This window comes from Opisthorchis viverrini (assembly GCF_000715545.1).
Source record: "Opisthorchis viverrini unplaced genomic scaffold opera_v5_79, whole genome shotgun sequence".
Lineage (NCBI taxonomy): Eukaryota > Metazoa > Platyhelminthes > Trematoda > Opisthorchiida > Opisthorchiidae > Opisthorchis > Opisthorchis viverrini.
The window spans coordinates 467,085-487,585 of record NW_008751737.1 but is presented as its reverse complement, the minus strand read 5'-3'; the positions used below and the strand labels follow the sequence as shown (position 1 = coordinate 487,585).

Below are 20,501 nucleotides of genomic sequence, written 5' to 3'. Positions count from 1 at the left end.
AATTATAGCGTCATGCACACATTTATCTTGATATTCAGTTGCAGATACTGATTTAAACCCACGGTTTTTGGCTACTGGTTTGTTTTTGTACGAACTGATCAATGTCCTGTCCGTTCTGTTGCGTATATGTCTGTAGCAGAAACTTGCATATATAGCGTTTCTTGGGCGGACATGCAATTTCCTTAACGTGTCGGTCGCATATTCATAGTGGGTGTAATGAGTAATGTGGTCGTACACCAGTGTACCTGAAAAGTGGATGAGAGTTTCAAGTTTGCCGGGTTTAGCAGATTCGAGAGTTTTCAAATAGGTGTCAGAAGTACAAAACTTGTTATATCAGCGTTTTGCTGCATATGCGGCGTCGAAGAACCGAGGTTGTAGCTGTAGGTCCATTGTATTCTTAGACAAGTAATGTGAGAAGCCGAGAACAAGTCAGAGTTATCGAAGATAAACAACGTTTTACTTGTCTAAGATTAGATACAAATATCTAGTGGGATTAATAAGCAGACAACACCCATGACAAGTAGTACCTAAGTAAAATCGTTCAGCTGTAAAATCCTTTCGATGCTTAGCTACCATGCCCCCCTAAAGAGGCACGAGGGCTGAGATACTGCCAGATTGCCCAAGCCTATATATGACAAGTCGAAATACAGAGGTCGGGTTCAAGCCACGGACCTTCCGGTTAGTAAATTCGCGCTCTAACCACTGTGCCATCTCGCCCCCCAATACGTAAGTTCTGCAAGTGGTTTCCGGCAAAGTTCACTTTCCCTCGATCATCATTATCATCATCAACAGCATGGCTTCTCCACCGATAGATCACCGATAGATCACACTCCACAGGTTACACTGGCTAGGTCATGTCCTTCGCATGCCAGAGGACCGTTTACCAAGTGGGGCTCCTTCGCCCAGTCTCTCATCGACCTTATAAGGGAAAGTATTCGGATATCTTCAACATTGACCTCAGTGTACTCCTAGGCAACCATTTGCTGTACGTTGCATGAAAAAGTGTTACAAACGAGCAACTCATCTGAGTCGCACAGCAGCACCTCAGTTTGAAAATGAGTGTTCAACTAAACATGTCTTTATTTTCTACAGATCTACACTACTTACTTTTCACGTCTTTGGGGCGACAATCTCAGACAGGCTCACTGTGTAGACCTGTTCCCTATCGATCGTTAAGCAAAATTTTTGATTCGAAAAACACTGAAGTGAACAATATCCGGATTGTGTTCCAGGTTGAATTTCTTGTGTAATGAATATTTCATTGTTGCTGATCTTCCTACAACAAGTAAGTTGTTTGTTAATTCTGATATGCTTTCACCATGCCCCTACTGACTGGACTCTCAACGCGTTCCGATTACTTTTTAGGTTCTTATTGGATTCGCCCAGAATGGAGTTATTCGACCTGTTCTCGGCCTGGAACCCCTATACAAAGGTAAATATACAGTTTGTCGAGTGCATTTTTGTTACTGAAATGCTTCTCTACAGCGCTTGTTTTAATCATCCCAGGTGCGATAGGGCAAAAATCGGAGACACTCAGTGTTTTTCACCCAAATTCTCAGAGGGCGACTAGGTTTCAGATGCTCTCAGTTTTCCCTTGACCACAAGGATCAACGGTTTCAGTCCGTCCTTGGCTGTTTGCCTTCCTTGTGTGGGTTCAGTGTTACGGATGGAGTATCGATCCTGATTTAGCGCGGAAACAAGGCTGAATAGCGCCTTAGTTGTCTAAGAATAGACGTACGTAAGCTGAAAGTGCAAGCTAAAGATTAGTTAATACGGAACGAAAGTGTGAACACAGGATAGTCATGACATTCAGGTAGTTAAAAGTTGCCCCAAGCTTGATATTTCCTTCGTTTTGCGTGGCGCGTGCGTACCGTTGCGGTACCTACGTGGTTTGGTAGGAACCGTAAACCATGCACTGATACGATGACCCCAGCTGTTGAAGTTTATTTTCTACGATGATCCAGGAATAGAAGATGAAAATGATAGCAGAACCAGGGTTACAAGGAGCGGAATACACCAGATTAGTCTACTATTGATGAGCAGTGATCGGCTGAATTTAGTACTTTGTCCGGTACTTTGTTAGTCGATCTTTTCGGTAGATTCGGGTTGACAAGTATTAGTTTGATGCACGGAACGATACGTAATTGAGTGATGTCTTCAGGTCTTCCTAACAAAGTGCGTGTCATATTACGGGACCGTTGTTGGGAGATAAATAGGTGTCAACGAGACTGAGTTTTCTTGCGCCACCATGTTCTTCTCCGGTCTGTCAGGAGATGGTCGGGCGAAAAAAACGTTACGTAACAGGTGGGTCTCCGGCACACGAAGCAGATGCGCTAACCGGCGCAACCCGCAGATCCAGACTAGTCTGCTAGTGGGACACGACATTAGGCGTTCCTCAATACTGACCCTACAATCCAATCAAGCCGGAGCGATGCTTGAATGAAGTCGCTGGTCTATCATGGAGAGTAGTTGTTTACATTTGTGTTTGACCACTCTTTCCATTTGTAGGACCGATTCAAGCGTACCGAAGCAGTTGGTGGAAGAGTTGTGTAGTACATGTGGCCATTTGTTGGCAATGGTCGATCTTCCCGTTTCTATCCGAGAATCTGTTTTGCCTTTCGTCATGACCTCAGAAGAGTTATGTCGCTGCGTTCTAAAAATATGGGAAAACACCCCAATTACACTTTGGTCTGCAACTTTTGGGAGACAGACAGCGAAATCACATCAAAAACAGTTGAGAAGAACTTTTAACAGGCGTCATGGTCGCCTAACTCAACCGAATGCGGTAAACTTGGGCGATATCCACTCGCTGACTCCCATCCATCTGTTGAAGATAAGATGTAGTGCTTTTAAGTAATACGCAAATTCAGGTGGGATTTCTTCTGTCGTCACATTGTGCCATAACGCCTGGCGACTCATGATCATGGCCTGAGATCATGCTCTTGTATATATGGTGTACCTGAACTACGCCCATTTTCTTTTTGTCTCTTGTCGGTCAGTTTTCTCAGATATATTTGAATGCTCTATTGTGGGCTTCACCTTCCGAACCCTTGCCTAACTTTTCTTCATAGCCAACTGTCAGGTGGCCGTACAACTGAATTCCGCAACTGGAGCCGGTTCGGAAGCTGGTGGCATCGTTATACCGTACCGTCCCCAATGTCGTAGTGATCGACCCGAACTGTTTGAGGCTCGACAGTGCAGTCAGCACGATTGTTTCTGTGTGAATGTGACTACCGGAGCAGTGTTTACCGGTACTCGCGCCAGCCCCTCAGAAGTTGGGGATTGTTCAACTGGTAAGGATTCTGCCTCTTGTTAACTTCTTTCTTACGGTTATGTTCCCAGTATGATTCTTCGAAAATTCCCTCTACCTTGTGTATCGCTGTCACGGTCTGTGATATCGAGAGAACTCAGTGGTTAGGGCGCGGAATTACTAAACGAAGGTCCTTGGTTGGAATCCAACCTCTGCATTTCGACTACTCCTGTTTACGCTTCGGCACCCCGGTAGTATCTCAGGCCTCGTGCTTTCTTCAGGTGGCATTGCGACTATGCGCCAAAAGGGGTTACAGCTGAACCACTATTACAGCCTATAAAGCAGAATTACAGGTGAGTTCTACACAGTATATAACTCCCTACTGGGTGCTACCTGTGGGAACTGACTATGGGATAGAGCCCGAGGTTGGATATGGTGGGTTCACGTAGCGTAGCTGGTATTATTCCTTAACCTGTCGTACTTCGTACTCCCTAAACTCCTGGTCGCAGTGAAAAGTTCCAGCACTGTTTGACTGTTCGTCTCTTTCATTCTCCATAGGTTCAACAAGTGGAGCCATTATTACGACAGTTAAGTTCCATCATCTATCATAGGTGTATTAATATCCATGATAATGGGGCTGTTATGAACTACCCCGCACTGGAATCGAGACGTGTTGTTTGAATAAATGGTTGGATTCTTGTCCCCCTATCTTTCCGCCAAGCAATGAACTGGATCATTTGATTCATCGTTTTTGCGGGGTAGAGCCTTTTTTTGGGGACGGGAGCAGGGGTGGGGATAGGATCTTAATAATCCGCGTAACTTTCTTAACTGTTGACCGAACAATTGATTCGGGACACGACTATTGCTCATAACCGACCATTCAGAAACTACCTAACGAGAGCTTTACATGAGCAGATCAGTTTCCATGTACTTTTGCTTTTCGGTGTAACCTCTGGTGCTTGACACTTCTGACAACACGGTTAAGGAGTATTCCACAGGCTCTTTGATTTTTACATGTCACAGCTGGATGCCCTGCTCCGCTTAAATGTACAGTGTCAGCTCTTGGCGAAACGAAAATTTTTTGGTTCAGGTGAGCTTTCATCCAGAGATGACCTGTCAAGGTCCGTAAGTGATGTCAAGCAATCTGGCAAGTATTCACTAAGTAACTTTATTAGCCTAATTTCTCAGCTTTTCATTGAGCGATGGCAGTATGTTGTGATGTGCTGATAGGGAGAAAAAAATAAACGTTCGACTCTTTTCGTTTCACCTTCAGTCGAAAAATGCAAGTCATCGGAAGCACAACACTACTGACAGGCCAGTTTCCCCTCCCAACGTATTGATCCCTTGTCGCTTATATGATTCTCTTCGTAAGAACGCATCGAGAATATTATCTGATTGGGGAGAGTGAGAGAGTTCTGCTGTTTTTCTACTGTTTGAAAACAATATTATCTCTTCAGCAATTTGAACAAGACCATAAGAAGATCAAATGTTGTAGGTGCTTGCATCCGGAAGTAGCTCGTCACTAGCGATTCACCACTGACCGTAAAACGGATTTTGATGATATGCCTACGACGAAGTGGGGCTGACATCATTTATATAGATAATCGATAACCGTTCGGCTGTAACACCCTTCCGGTGCCTAGCACCCGAAGTAAGCACGAGAGCTGAGATGCCGCCAGTTTGCCTAAGCCTAGACAGAAGTCGAGATGCAAAGAATGTATGGATGTAGGGCGATCAGTCGATAATAAGATAGAGTTAACCGAAATAATCAAGCATTTCACACTTCGAGCTTAATACTTATTACAGGGCATCCTGTAGTGAGATGTAGCTGTTTGCTGAAGTCACTGGGGGGTTGTTGCGTCTTTTGTAGTGTTGCTTATTGAAGTGAACTGAAGCTGTTATAAGCTACCACTCATTCCGTCTCATTTTTCTGTTTTGCTATTTTCTCCATTTTAGGGTTTCCCAACAGAACGGGTCAAACCATAATTGGGGGGAGGGATGATAATGAACTGCCATTTTGTCCGTTGTAGTGCAATAATCCACCACTATCTAGTTGACCCTTGTTCCTCCTTTCTTCCTCGCACCTCAAAGCCCTATACTCAGTTCTGTTGGCCATACGCACGCCCGTTTTCAACTGGTCCTCCCCACTCGCACGTAAATCAGAAGGCTACCGTTTGGATGATGAGGTGGTCTCCAGTTTGACCAAAGCACAAGATGCCGAGCTACGTGACCGCATCCGGTTCGGTCTAGAGGGTATTCTGAAATCGGTTGGTGGATTTCAACGGGTTATCAATGTGAAGCAGCTAGTCACAGTAGCCCAACACTCACCGAGAGATCCTCTTGCCGGTGGATTGATCTATTACCGTGCTCAGGTTGTTTCTGTCGGTCATTCGTCAGTACAGGATCCGCAGGACCTCATTCGACATCGCCTCCATGAGGGTCACATTCCCAGTCTGGGTTACGTGGACCCCAGTGTGAGCCGGATAGACTTGTTGGAGAGTGACGTTGAAGGTAGGTCCCTAGGAGTTTTGTGTCGTGTTCCGTCCAACAATGTTTTTTCGAATATTTCTACCAAACGGGTGTAAAACTGCAGAAAACGACTGACCCTGATATTTGGGGAGTTTTCGTAAAAGTAAAAACAAACGGATCATAACATTACAACAAGGGATACAGTAGATGGCTTTTTTCTCTGTATAACTTGTTTTTATAGCGACAAGTCAACCCATTGATTTCGAATGGCAAACCACGTGAGGCCTCTGTAGAGTAGGCGGTGAACGCCAGCGTAAATTGCTGTTTGAATGGTTGAAATTCGCGTTACTATCGTTGCCGCGCCCGTCAGTAACAAACCTTCACCAATATCAGCATTTATGACCAGTCTTCGTAAACCCTCGTTCTTCCCACGATCGGACATATTTATGGTAAGGGGGTTTCAATTCGTAAATCTTATGACTCAACAGAGCTCTCGGATCTGCAGAATGGCACAGATTGGTAGCTTCACATCAGTTTCGTGCTCTGTGTCGACTAGAGAACAACCGCCCTGATGCAGTTAGCTTGATTTGTGATTCCATCTCGCTTGGGCGGAGAAAATTCCTACATACTAAAGTAAGCTCATGAGCTCGATTTTGTCACTGAAATGGCCTTGGTCATTTTAACCCGTGCTCGCGGTTTTTTTTACTGTTTCTACTCCGTATCTGATGCACCAGGGTGGAGATGGAAGCATTTTTCGGGTGTGTTATGTGGATGTCTGTCTCTTCTACCAGGACTTCCCTGACTTTAGAGCTCACCTTTCTATGTGATTTCGTGGCCATTGTTTATGAAACGATTTTCTTCACATACCGTCTGATCAACCGCATACTTGCTGTGCCGCGACTACCTCCTACGTCAAGATGAGCTGATTTCAAGGACGTCATGAATTATAGCAGTCAACGCCGTATTTTGAGCCGACCGGCGCGACAAAGCTAGCTCGCGCGGGAAATGTAAGAAGGGCCATCTTTATCAGTTCATTTTCCAGTTTGCGACCTGCCCTTCCGATCCATTGTAGACTGTGCTGTTAGATCTGGACAGATTGGTTATTCCGAAGCAACGTTGATGTGCATCATAGTGATATAGTCGATAGCGTCGCCCTGCTCTAAATATGATGCTTAAACACACTTCAAGCTGACACCAGGTCTCGGGTCTGTAAAGTTAAACAGGACGGGTAACAATTCGGTAGACTCGAATGTCGGTTCCGCACCACAACGCTCTTCTGGTTTCGTCGGTATGGTTTTCGGCTTCATTCTTTGCCTGGGCACCAGATACAATGAGGGATCCGATGTATCTGATGACTCCAAGCGGTACTGGTGATATTCCTATACCGGCAGCACGCGTTGATACTTCACGTTTTGGCAGTTTTATTTCCAAGGCTGTTTATTGCGACGGGCGAGATGGCTCAGTGGTTAGAGTGCGAATTCACTGACCTGAAGGTTCGTGGTTCGAACCCGACCTCTGCCTCTCGACTTCCCCTGTCTAGGCCTAGGCAACCTGGCGGTATCCCAGCCCTCGTGCTTCCTTCGGGTTGCATGGCAGCTAGGTACCGAAAAGGTGTTACATTTGAACAATTTATTTATTTTTTATTGCGACGTATTGCCTAATACGGTCGGATGCAATTGTGATGCTGTTAAAACCATTACCAAAGAGCACAATACCAACTTACTCAAGGACTGATCGCCATAAGCGATGCTTTCGGTCGAAATCCTGGATGGTTTTTTCTATGATCCTAACAATAGCGTAGCTGAGAAAGACAGGAAAAAGCGGAAATCCCTGATGTTTCATGATTCGGCGGATGAAATCGTCAAACTCTTCGTCTTGCCCCCGGATTTGAGCTTTACTATCGGAGTGGTGTGACCTCATGAAGCGTTCTGGTTTAAATGGCGCTCCGTCATTCACCGTGTTTTACAACACATAGTGTTCTATGGAATAAAGCGTAACATACGAGTTAAGCAGACCGTTGTTTGTATTTCACTATACACCACATAATATATCTGATGAATACAGCTCCAATCAGGACGGAGCCTTTCTTGGTTAAGGCAGGCTTCCTCGCTGGATTAGGATCCCGGGATTCAAATCACCAATGGTTAATCACATTGGCAGGAATGACCCAATCGCGCAGTCAGTGGCGCTTGTGCATCAAAGCTATCGCATTCAACGCGTGGCTACCCAGTTTCCGAACAAATTGAACATGCCTTCGGCTCCAGGGCTTGGTTGTATTTCACACACTCCACTTTTTCGGTAACCAAAACTGTAGCAGCTGGAAGCAATGTACCTATGGTACACGGTTTATAGCTGACAAACTGAATTGAATTGAATTGGTCAAGGCAGGTGCATGAATACCTCTCAGCCACAGTGGTTTGGCAGGAGCGAAGTGACCATCTTTGCGGCGGTACCCAGGAAACCGATGCCATGATAATCCTTTCAGGATGTCTTGTCACCCTAGGGAATTATAGCATAATAAGTTTACGCCATTGATATGTCACTACTTATACGATTTCCAAATGAAGCAAATGACACCGTCTTTTCCTGGCTTTCTTATTTTCTAGCTCCTGACGAGCACTACGATTGTTTTTTGGGTTGCAGGATGCAGCTGAGGGACGTAGGTGCAGGGTACTTGGATGGTTTAGTGATTGGCCGGCTGGCTTACCAAATTCAAGGGAGCGCACTGGGTTTTCCGATATTCAACTGTATTGCAACGCGCAACGGCTAATGCAGCGTGTTTGAGACAGCCTTCAAACTGGACCATGAGATATTGGCTGGTTTTGGCAACAGTAATCAACATTGTTAACTTCCCGTTTGAAGCGAATATGTTAGTTTAGTGCCTAACGGATGTCATCGACGCTCAGGAAATAGATGTTTAGGCAGTGAGCAGCACCGAGTAGAATGTCTTGTTGGACAGAATTCGAATTGTATGCATATGAGCGCATGACTCCTCACTTTGTCGTTTTCCTCTGCGCGTCCGTACGATGTAGTCTCCCACCGGAGGAGCACAGAGCGAATGAACTAGGATTTAGCGAAGCTGGTGTCTTCCTCATTTGAGTATCGCTTCAGAAGGTACTCTTTCGGTCGGTAAAACACCTGCTGGAGACGAACATTGCGTTTTTGGTCGGCAAGGTTCAGTAACTTGGCGCGTGTACTAAGCAGATGTTTCCGCATTTCAAGGACTATGGTTCGGGCGCAGGATGCTCGTAGCATAAAAGTAATTAATACGGTGATACGGTATGTTCATGAGGTTTTCATGGTAATGTGGTACAATTAGTCCCTCGGGCACCCGTTTTTTTCTCGAAGATGTGCATCCGATTTCGTCCGCCCAACCTGTTGGCACTGATTAATTCCCGCGCTATTGTTAATCTTTAATTGTGTGTTAACCAGTACCCTAATGGACAATTGACCAGGCTATAACGTTAGACAGTCGCACTCGCCCCTTCACTTCTGTAGAAACACGTGCTTTGCAAGAAGTCATTCAATAGAAACCTTTCAACAGAAGCTGTCTGTTAACAGTTTTCTTGAAAGCATTTTAATGTCTTACGAAGGACGACTTTATTTCTTTCTCTGGACCTTAACCCCAGGCCACACTCGGGCGTTTGGAGGCAACCGTACGTACCAAGTTAACTGGGGGGGAGGATAAGGGACATTTTAAAATATTTTTTTGCCATTGACACGGAAGTAGTAGTCAGCTTTATGGCAGCTGGTCAATAAAACAAAATGCTGTACGACAGGCTCTCTAAGGCCTTTTGCTATGCCTTAAGTATCCACTTTCTGCGGACTTGTATGTAATATCTGGTGGTCCCAGGTACAAGTTCGGGTGAAGGGTAATGAACAGTCTCCAGTGTTTGACCACTTAGTTACAGGTCGATGTGGTCGACTGCTGTTCCAGTTACCTTCTGGTACACAGCATATGATTTATAGCCCAAAGTAATAGCCAGCTTCGTGTACGTATTCTTTCATTCCACGCGACATCATAGCCAATATGTGGGAATCTCTTAGATGTCCTAGAAAGGCTTGTGACAGAATTCATAGACTCCAGAACCTATTGAGCAACTTTGAACTTCAGTCGTCCAAATTTTTGAACGGCCTTTCACTGTCTCCTACAGTCTCTGTCCCCCTTTGCCATCCTGGCTCGTTGGGTCCATGGTATTCCATCTTTGCACGCCATTTCATTCTCTCTTCACCTTACACGTGCCAGGTGTTTTCTGTACTATGGGTAGTTGCTGACTGGCCTTTTGTCAGTGTTCTGCAACAGTGATCACTGAGCGTACAGGTACAGTGTCAGGCGGACTCAACCAACAGTGTTTTTTTAAATGACGGATCGTGTATTGCTTCCCTCGTCCCCTCTGAAAGAGGCGGCTCAGAAGGATTGAGGAAGTCCCTGGTCATTGTACAGTGATAGCACGTAATAGCTTTTCTCTGAACCAAGACACGATTGTTGCCTGTGGCAAAAGTTTCGTCTATCCGCTGGGCTTTCGTTATCCGTCAACGTCTTTTATCATTTATTGGGCGGCCTACCACTTGATTTTTGAAGCATCTTCGTGCGTCATCTTAGTCGCTGCTTATCGTCGTCCCCCATATCCAGTTCGTTACAAGAAGCGCATGATGTCCACACATTTTTTTACATAAACTTTCAAAACGCCGTATTTGCGCTTGTTTCTCCGCAAATGTACTTGTGGTAACTATTTTGCTGCTAAATCTGATCGTTGCATGCCTGTTGTCGTTGCTACAGCTGTTGCTAAAACCTTCTCGCCCAACTCCTTTCAGATCCCACCAGTCTCATTGTGACAGACACTGCCGTTCCTGACCCCAGCCCACCGAATCCTTCCTCTACTCAAGTCAGTTCAACCAGTGTTCACCCTTAGTGTATTTTTCTCTGCGTACTGTAGTTCCTTGTTGCCTGTAATCTGCGTGCCTGTGTACAAATTCGGCATCTCAACTGCTGCTAATTAGGCAAGCGCTCGTGCTTCTCTCGCGTGCAATGGCAACCATACAATGAAATGGTGTTACAGTTCAACGATTATTATCCTTGTTATGATGTGTAAAACGATCAGCTGCTCCTAAGGATACGATAGGTCCGTCACTCACAACTGTTCCTCTTTCGGCGATGACCCATTTTCTACTGATCAGACATGAGATGGCTTGATTACATCTATGAAAATATCCGTAGCAGTTGTCGATGGGAAATGTTTGTCGTGCCGAACTAATTTTCCCAATTATTGTATCGTGGATGCGTGACCTTTTGCCGAACAACTTTTTTGAATACTATATCACGGATTGGTAACGGTCTGAATTTTTGTGTATGTCTTTAAGTTCGTTTGTGATTGTCGCCGCTACAGTTCCGGTTTGAGATGCGTTCACATTGGATCCGATTGGTTGGCTGTTGCGAGGGTGACGTTCGGTCTGCCCCGGTACATCCTTGCTGTTTCGCCTGGTAGTCAGTTCACACGTATGCACATGTCTACAAGCGCAACTTACCACGAATGCCCATGGGGAATGTCATCAGAATTTGTGATAATTGTCAGTATGCCTTGCCTAGCAGACAATCTGTCGCCTATCGATCTTCCGCCTGGGAAACTCCATAATCATCGGATGTTGCTGAAGTCGAGTTCTTCGTCCACCAATGTCTGTGGCGTATTCATGGTCACATGCAGCTCTAAATTGGGTTTGCGCTGGGTCTCAACAATTGTCCGCACATGTACGTCTTTCGTCTCAGGTGTAATGTGACAAGCCAGGTCAGCGCAAGACAGTCTGGTGGTACGGATAGGTATATTTGTCTTGGGTTGCGTCGATGAAGCGTACTCCCTAACTGTTTAGTTTTTTTATACAAGCGAAGTTTGATGGACATAATTTATGTGCATAACAACATCTGTCAGAGTGTGAAAGACCTGTGACTCGCACTGAACTATTTCGATCACGTCGCAACTGTCTATACATGGGTACAACTCTCCTCTAAATCGAACAACCGTTTTATTTAAATAATCCTCGAAATCTGCTGCCTCACTCACCCTACATCCATGCCCACACTTTCAGCATGCTAACTAATGACATTATACAACAGTGAGCTAGCTCACGCAGTGACAAAGTTGACTGATGTCTCGATCACACGCCGTAACAGTCAAAAGTTCGGTCGCACCAAGGGAAAAGTCGAACATTATCTTTTAGGAACTGATGTTCAACAGAAACGTAACACTCACTTCTGGCACGTCCTCGAATGTCACAGTCTTTAGTCGTAGGTAGACATCACAGCTTGGACGCCAAACAATGAAAACCATCGAATAAGACCTTTCTATTCCTTTTGACTTCGGGATTTCCATACTGGTTTCACTCTAGTTACCATTTGATGTCCACAGTGACATTTACCGGAAGTCACGAGATGATGGTCACTTGACAAAGTGGGGCTAGGATTACAGATAGTATAGTTACTGAATATGCTATTGGTTACTCCAGTTTCGTGTCGTTAACACAAAGTCAGTTTGAATAAATTCGGAGCACAGACGTCTATTTGTCTTTACCACCTTTGGACTGACTGGCCGCCATGTGGAATTCGTCAAAGGCGAATTCACTCATCAACTGGATGAACTTCATAGTGGACAGAACTAAAGGTATGGTACTAGCTGAAGACGTGAATGCTCGGGTCGGTAGATTGGAGGTTGATAAGCTCAACTGGGGGGGTCGACAATCTATCAGAGTTCAAATTGCAGACAACGATGAACACCTGCCACAATTGTGAGCCGACACTCAAGCCTTCGTGTTAAGCGCCGATCATCCCAACAGCTTTCGTAGAAATTTGACATAGCGTCTCGCTGCTCCGCACTGGACTCATGTGGGCTATATGAGAACATGAAGAACCCCTTGTACTATGGTTATTTTGGTTTCGGCTTACAAATGTTGGAACTACAGGATGCGCCCTTGACTGGTTTCGCCTCCTTGGGGCTTTTCGGGTAGCTGCAGTCCCCGAGTTTCCGTCAACCTTACGTTCTACGTGAACCCAAATTGGACAGATTTCGACAAATACTCTCATTAGCATATCAATTTGGTTTTAACGGGAGACCAAGGTCTTGGGCTGTTGAAGAGCTTTCAGCAACTTTGTAAGTTTTCTTTATGAAGATATACTTTGATTTATCGAATATCGTGCCAACTGAAACATGAGGGGGCCTTGGTGCAGCACATTCAGCTGCGGAATACCGTAAACGAGAGCCTCAGTTAAGTCTCCCGTGAAAACCAACTTGATATACGACTGAGTGTGTTTGTCTGTGAAGCTTTATGTTAATCAATGTCATGTGGGATTCGCGGATTAACTAGCCCCTATTCTGAGGCAGTGGTATCCCCTCGGGAATGGATCGTACACTAAACCATGGCTGAAGTGTGTTATGAACTCTCTCTCAGAGGGTCTCTTTTGAGCGTCACTCTAATCGAGACTAGTAAGAAGCACCTTTGCAAGAGATTGGGTTTAAAGAATAGAAGAACGTTTTAACGGTAGTGAATCTTATCGATCCGTTTGCTATGAAATGAATGTGACCGGCGATGGTAAGAAACGCCGCGCGGTAGCGATAAATTATCAGCATTTGGGTATTTGGCCTGTTGCCACCTGGAGGAGAGTGGAAAAACCGGCGCAGAGTGAACACGAACAATGGTGGCGTAGTAATTGGGCAAATAAATCATGCTACTGAGACCCCTAGGTATGCAACGTCGTGGAGTAGAGCCACTGGTAACAGTGCCGATAGGTGTTCGCATGGAAAACCTCACTATTGTTGTATTTTGTTGCGATTGACTTTTTCGTTCGACTCCTGACAGACAAACTAACACTAGCTAAGAGTGGACCACCCTGTTGTAACATGCTTTTGCGGCACAATCCCGATACGAACCGTACGGAGTTCATGAATCAGGGAACGGAGGAGTTTGTGTGCTTTTGAGCGTTCAGCAATCTTCCCTACAAAAATAATGATGGACCACAATAATGTTCGCTCTCTCGTTTTTCCAATTCCTCGGCATCCAAATGTCTACTTCTGAGAACCCTGTTACCGTGGAGTATGCAGAGGACACCGTTTCTATCTTCGAAGGCAGACACAAGCGCTATCCGATTAGCTTACTGCCATCATACCATTTCTTGTATTTGCCCATCGTGTTCGGTCTTCACCCCGGGGCCCGAAATTATGTTCACAGTAGGATAGCGAATGCGCGCTTAAGGGGCCTTTGGCGAAGTTTTCCGGTTCGTGAGGTTCACAACATCTCCGAATCGCCAAATATATATATATATACCTTACTCACTTGTTAGACAGTCAAGGCAATGCCTGACACTTAAGCTTGAGGAATACAGCTTTCACTCAGTTGAGATGTTCTGACTAATTTTTGGTCATTTATACTGAACTGTAGCCACTCTCTTGCTTAGGTAAGCAAACTCAGGCACGTAATTGTTTGATGTTACCCTCAGATTCCGACGCCCACCAAACATTTGTGCTCGAATACCGATAGCTCCAGTACGTGTGTGCTTCATATAAGTCGAATGAGAGGTGTTGCTCTTTCCCAGGGAAGGTTAGCATGAATTTTTCAACCCGAAACATCCATGTATTTGTCAATATCATGTCAAAATGCCCTACATAAACCGAACAGCTGTAACACCCTTTCGGCGCCTAACTGCTATGCTACCCGAAGGAACCACGAGGGCTGGGATACTGCCAGGTTGCCCAAGCCTAGACAGGGAAGTCGAGAGTTGGAGGTGAGGTTCGAACCACGAACCTTCTGGTCAGTAAGTTCGCGCTCTAACCATCTGAGCCATCTCGCTCCATGGTAGAACTCAAAATGTCATAGTGTGTTCTACGTGATTACATGACTTATAAACTTGGCCAGTGCGGGTAGAATATTCCAAGAAGCACGTGTGTTCTGGGTATTGATCTCTGTCCACCGCCTTGGTCTGTTGTAAGTAGTACTAGTCTGGAGTACCGGATATTTCTGGAGAGTTCACAGTATGTAGGTAGCTTTTGTTTGGATATACTTCGAACTATATCCGAACTGGTTCCTCGAATCGTTCGAGTGCAGGGCAGTAACGGTCTATTGGAGGCCAGACCATGCCTGGATAGCAAAATGATTGTGGCTGGTTAGGGATTCAAGGAGGGGCCTGACCTCTTCGCGAACCTGTTGACATTGTTGTGCCGTTCCTAGTGTCCCTCTTCGAACCACTATGCCACCACTACGTGATGTTTAGCTCAACTTATCAGGTTGTTGCCCCCAATTTACAGCTCTACTTTTCATCGTTTATCGTCATCAATCACATGTTTGCAACTAAACACTTGTGCACCGAACCAATGGACTTGCTGGATAAAACTTACTTTATTTTGATTCTTTGGGTATTTGGATTGAGGTGGTCGGTTTGGTAATAATGGATGACGTCGACCAACAAAATTGCATCCGTTCTGGCTGGCGGCTTCCTCCCAGCCCAGTGTCATCGGTTCCCGTGTTCTCACTCAGTGGATTGGATTGTTATATGTGGAATATTTTGGCAGGAAATTTCGTAGCAAGTAGTTATTACTTCTATCAACTACTCTCAAAATCATGCTGTGTGCGGTGTTGGTCACAGGCGTACATGTGGGAGGAGAACGAGTGAGGACTGTTTGTGTAGAGCACGAACTGTTTGGGACTCGAACTTGAAAGAAACGGAAATCTGTCTGCTGGGTTCCATTCAGATTACCCATGAAATCTTCAACGTTGCTGCAGTCAATTAAAAAATTGTCCAACCCGTTATGGGGTTGTCACAATGTCGACCATTTTCCCACGTAGCCACATGGAGAACAAATGAGTTCAGTGTGGCACTACGGTTTGCCTCGAATGAAGCGGGTCCAGCGAACCATAATCTCGGATGCTGCCACTATTCGTCCATCATTTCTTCCAGCACTCCGAGTTCTCCCTTGAGCTTTCGGAGGGCAGGACTTTTCTGTGGGGGAATATCGGTTTGGGGAAAAGTGTCATCTTGGTATCGGAAATTCCGATCATTGCGGCGAATCCTGAAGAACAATTGAACATGGTCAGTTGTGCAGTCGTGTCCGGATTGAGTTGCGTTTTGGTGAAGAACCGGTTACATGCTCAACCACAATAGTCATAATCGGAATAAACTCCCTAGCTGATAAAATGTTCTGTCACCGTGGCTCTTGGTGGCTCAGTGGTTAAGGCGCGACCTGACCCGTAGGTTTCTGGTTCGAACCATCTCGACTGCTTCTGTCTAAGTTTGGGCAAACCGACACTAGCTCAGTCCTCGTTCTTCCTTCGTGCGACCTGGCAGTATCCCAGCCCTTCCTCCGGGTGGCCTGGCAGCTAGGCACCGAAAGGGTGTTACAGAGAGACGTTTATTATTCTTTATTCGCTATGAAGATTTGTTCACTTTTGAACTGAATGGACTTTTTCTCAGTCTCAGGACAACCTGCTCTCGCCCTGGTTGACTTGTTTTGCATGCCATACGAAGTCGATCGCGCGTCCTTCCCAATCTGACAGGGTAAAGTTGACAGTGTGCCTTCAGAGCTTGAGAAAATTTTCCCTAATATTCTGGTTGGTTTTATCGGTACTTTCAGCTGAGGTCAAAAATGTGGGTGAATTCGACAGGACGCAATGCTGACACCACTATATATTGCGTCATTGCGTGACTTCACATTTCTTCTCTGCAAATTTTTCGGGACTGTGATCAAACTCGATTTCATACTTCCTGGTTCTAAATGGTGATTCACACCGGATAAAAACTAAAGCAAATGCTTTCATCTGTTTGTTTACATTGATGATACACAAGATCACACAGATTTGGCCATTCTCTCCTCTGCTTGTCAGAATCCAACAAACCGCACTTGTGACTGATAACCACTGTTTTAGACGTACAATGTCACGAGAATTCTTGTATAAAAACAGGTTGGGACAAGGAATTTTTCTCGGAACTAGTGACTGTTCCTTTCTAAATGACCTGGATCAGTGTGGCGTGCGTATTGCTATTTCACATATTGAATAGGATACAGTTGTGCCTCAATAATGCTTTTATCTCACCTCCGGCCAACGCTACAATAATCTACTCAGTAGCCGTCAACCTCTGACTGCATTCAGCCCCCTCCCCAGAACTTCGAACTGTGAACTCCGTGTATGATTCGATACAGGAGTCTTGATCAGTCCGCAGTGTGCAAGTAATCTTTAGTAGAATTTGACTTATAGGTTTTTATGCCGAGGCTGAGTACGCTTTCTGAACCCTGCAGTTTTATCCACAGGTTTTTTCCCTCCTTTTCTCAGGACTACTTTGGAAAGACTGCTGTTCTTTTTTTCATTTCGCTAAAACACTTTTCTAGATGTCTATGAATACCTCGTCTGACTTCACAGTAATCATACACTTTGTTGACTGTCCCAACGCCACCGAAACAATCCTTCCAAAGACTTTTTATTCTCTTCACCAACACTTCATGCGATCACTCCATGTGCAAACATTTACTAAATAGAGCTTCCTTTCGCAATAGTTTCATGGTCTTTGCTCTTGCCCGCTTTTGTAAATCATTCCTGGCATCTTCTCCCAAAGCATTCTCTCAATTATGTTATCATTTGCATGTGACATTGGAAGTCTGAAAATTCACTTAAGCGAATATAGAGTTTTCTCTAGCTTTATCCGGTCTGGTGGTATTCTTTGTGGATGAAATGCGTCAGAACTGCTAGGAGCCGCTCCAGCTCCTAATTTGTTTCGCCTCGGTGAGCTCTGTTCACCCCTGCCCGCCATTTTCTTTAACCAATCGAAAACGAGCTGAGCAAGTACAGAACGAATGTTGTCTTTTGGTCGGTTGTGATACCCACTTGCATACTTTGTCACAGTGGGAACGGTGAGAAACCCTTAGTTCACTGGGTCACCATGGGTTAATTTGTACAAATCCACCAATGCTTTGTTCGCACATGATGGTTGCGGGCCTGAAGCAAAAAGGAGTCGAATAAATTTCGATCACCTCTAACGTGGACCAACCCGCTCGGCAAGGTAACACCAGCAGTAATCGTTGCTCTCCAACGTATCTGCTCAAGTGGTTTTGAAAAATTACGTCAAAACAATAAAAACAGTACGAACGAACCTCAGTGACAATCGAAAAGTAAGTTACTCGGGTTCTGAAAGACGAAATCTCGTTATTCGAGGTGATTTTGGTCAGTTCAATAGGCGCTCTTGCTAAAAAAAGGTCAGTGTGCCACTGATTAGTTTTCTGATTTCACTGTAGCTTCGCACCTGTTAAACGGCATAAAGGTTCGGTTTTCTGATGCCCTCTACACTGCTGTACAAGATAAACTGATAATAACAGCGGGTTTTTCGAAATGTGATAATGTGAACTGTTCAGATCTACCTCCGCGAGTCGTTGACCATTTGAAAGACTCTTTGAATATTGACGATCCGATTGTGTTCATGGGTTTCTTCTCACTCCTCTATCTCATTCCTACAGCTACAGCCTGTCGTGGCACCTGCGGAACCCGTCCCCCAGGATCTACAACAATCCAAATCGGTGATTGTACGGAGTTCAGGTGTGTATCCAAGTGCAGCACGCTTTCTTCTGTTGTTTACATGTTTCACTGTCATATTGACGTCGATGTAAGCGAGACAAAGGGCATAATAAGTCAAGGGCTTGCTGACTTCTCTTACTGATTGGCTAGTTGGTATACGACCTCCTCGCAATCGCATTGGTTCGTTTCGAATTGTGCTCTGCATTCCTTGCATTTGGTTGGTGCGCAGAGTAGCTTATGTTTTAGGGTGTTTTGTTCCTGTTATGACTGACATTAAGGTTCTCACTGGCTTGTAACACCTCTATTTTGTTAGCCTTTTTAGTCCTTGCGACCAGCGAACAACCCTTCTGCATGAATTGCACTAAAGGATATGCCCTTTCAGGTGATCGATATTCTTTCTGAGGCAGCTTCCAATAGGAGCATACTTGTGCAATTAAGGTCTTGAGGTGATGCGTTAAAAGCGCAACAACAAGCCTTGGTTGTGCTTGTGCATGTCATCAGGGCAATTTTGATATCAATGTTCCACCCCGTGAGAGGCTCGTCGACATGAAAATGTCACACAACTGGTAGCACTTAGTGTCTGGTTTTTACACCCTTCATTCGCTGTCGCATGTTTCAGCGAATCGAACCGCCGTACATGCTTCCACAGCTCACGGTTTTGAAATGAAACTAGACGGAATAAATGATGCATTTCATTTCAGATCATCCGCGTTTGCTTGTCTGACATGGATGAGTTAATTCGAATTCTTCTGAGCCCATTTACTGAAGTTTTGGACGTTTCGTGTTCGTTTACGCAACATGGAAATTTTAGTGGCGTCAAATCATGTCATGTCCAATTTCTCCGACAGAACGTGACGGATTTGAGGGTGACTACTGACAATGCTGGTTCTCTTGTATTTATAAAATTTCTATCGTTTAGAGATGTCGAATTTTTGTGCACCTGTAATAGCACCCAGATCATGTGTTTCAGAAACTAGATGACACTGAATATGGAGTCAAAGACTCCCCGTATGGGAAGGTACGAACATGCATGCGTACAAGCATTCATTATCTGCGTGTTAGCTTTTTCGCCAAGGTCTCATAGTGTTGAGGGTAACAGCCATGAAAAAGAATACGTTTGCACATTTTATAGCAGGAAGGAGAATGTATGTGTGAAGTTCAAGAAATGTTATCCAGCGAAAATGTATTTGTGCTTGATTGCAGGGTTTTTCCGGGAAGTAAAATTTTACAGAATCCTTCGAGAGAGTGCATCAATCGCTTGTTAGAGTCTATCCTAGTACCGATTAGTTAGCCCCCCGAACAACGGACAACCATGAGGCTGGACATAATTTATTGATGCCTACTGGATGACCGAATGGGCTCCATCCTCACCTATTTCTGTACACTGAAAGGTAGATTGTTGCCGCTGTATATGTTGTATAACAGCTGACAGCAATTCTGCATATATCATGTCAGTATCCTAGGCGTATCGCATCCCTCCTCTTGCTAGTGTAATCGGGGGTTCACTCCTGATCAGTTGTCAGCATTTTGCAATCCCATGCCTCACGCAGCATCTTCCCTTGTTCAGAGCCTACAATGGAATACCGGGTTCGTTACGTTAATGAACCGTTACTCAGTCACGTCTATTGTCTCTCGTACACTTCACTCCATCCTATCTACTTAGGCTTGAAGAGTTCGTCTATCGAGTTACCTACAGCATTTCTTGTCTTTCCTCTCTTCCTTAGATCCGTTCGCCCCCGCGCCGGTCAGATCGCCGAGTGAAAAAATTGAGCGCGAATCGAGACAGTTGCCGAGCGACGATGACAGTGATCCACTCCTATCGGGTGCCGTTGTAGCTCCACCTCCGCAAACCGACACTGGTGCGTGGTATCACTCTTGGTTCGCGAAATCTTCACCTGTGAATTTGCTTCGACAACCTGGAGTCATTGCAGGTTGGTTTTTATGCATAAAAATTCGCACTTCGCAAAGCTTTGTTCCACCCGTGTAGTCGTGACTCACAGCCGCCATCCAGCTTATACTCTGCCGTTCTCCAGCAGTTGATATGTCTGTTCTCGCTGCTTTCAACGGTCTGAATTGCACATAACCACTATGGGATATATTCTAATCCGTAGCACTCAGAATAGCACGACGAAGCCGATTTCGAGTGCTTCTATGAATGGTAGATTATTAGAAGTGCGGAAGCACAGTAACTCGAAAGATTTTTTTTTTTTTGGGGGGGGTGGGGGTTCACACCCAATCCCCA

General features: G+C 45.1%; 1 protein-coding gene across 1 annotated transcript in view; it reads left to right on the top strand.

Moving 5' to 3' along the window:
• Positions 1–1,130: 1,130 nt before the first annotated feature.
• T265_04732 (hypothetical protein) overlaps positions 1,131–20,501 on the top strand; it is a gene marked incomplete at both ends in the record, with an annotated part of 25,184 nt that continues 5,813 nt past the window's right edge. The window contains 7 exons of the mRNA XM_009169545.1: positions 1,131–1,285; positions 1,366–1,432; positions 3,072–3,293; positions 5,342–5,761; positions 10,535–10,605; positions 18,202–18,280; positions 19,984–20,190. Of these exons, the coding sequence (XP_009167809.1) occupies positions 1,250–1,285; positions 1,366–1,432; positions 3,072–3,293; positions 5,342–5,761; positions 10,535–10,605; positions 18,202–18,280; positions 19,984–20,190 (1,102 nt within the window). The remainder of the gene's footprint in view (positions 1,286–1,365; positions 1,433–3,071; positions 3,294–5,341; positions 5,762–10,534; positions 10,606–18,201; positions 18,281–19,983; positions 20,191–20,501) is intronic.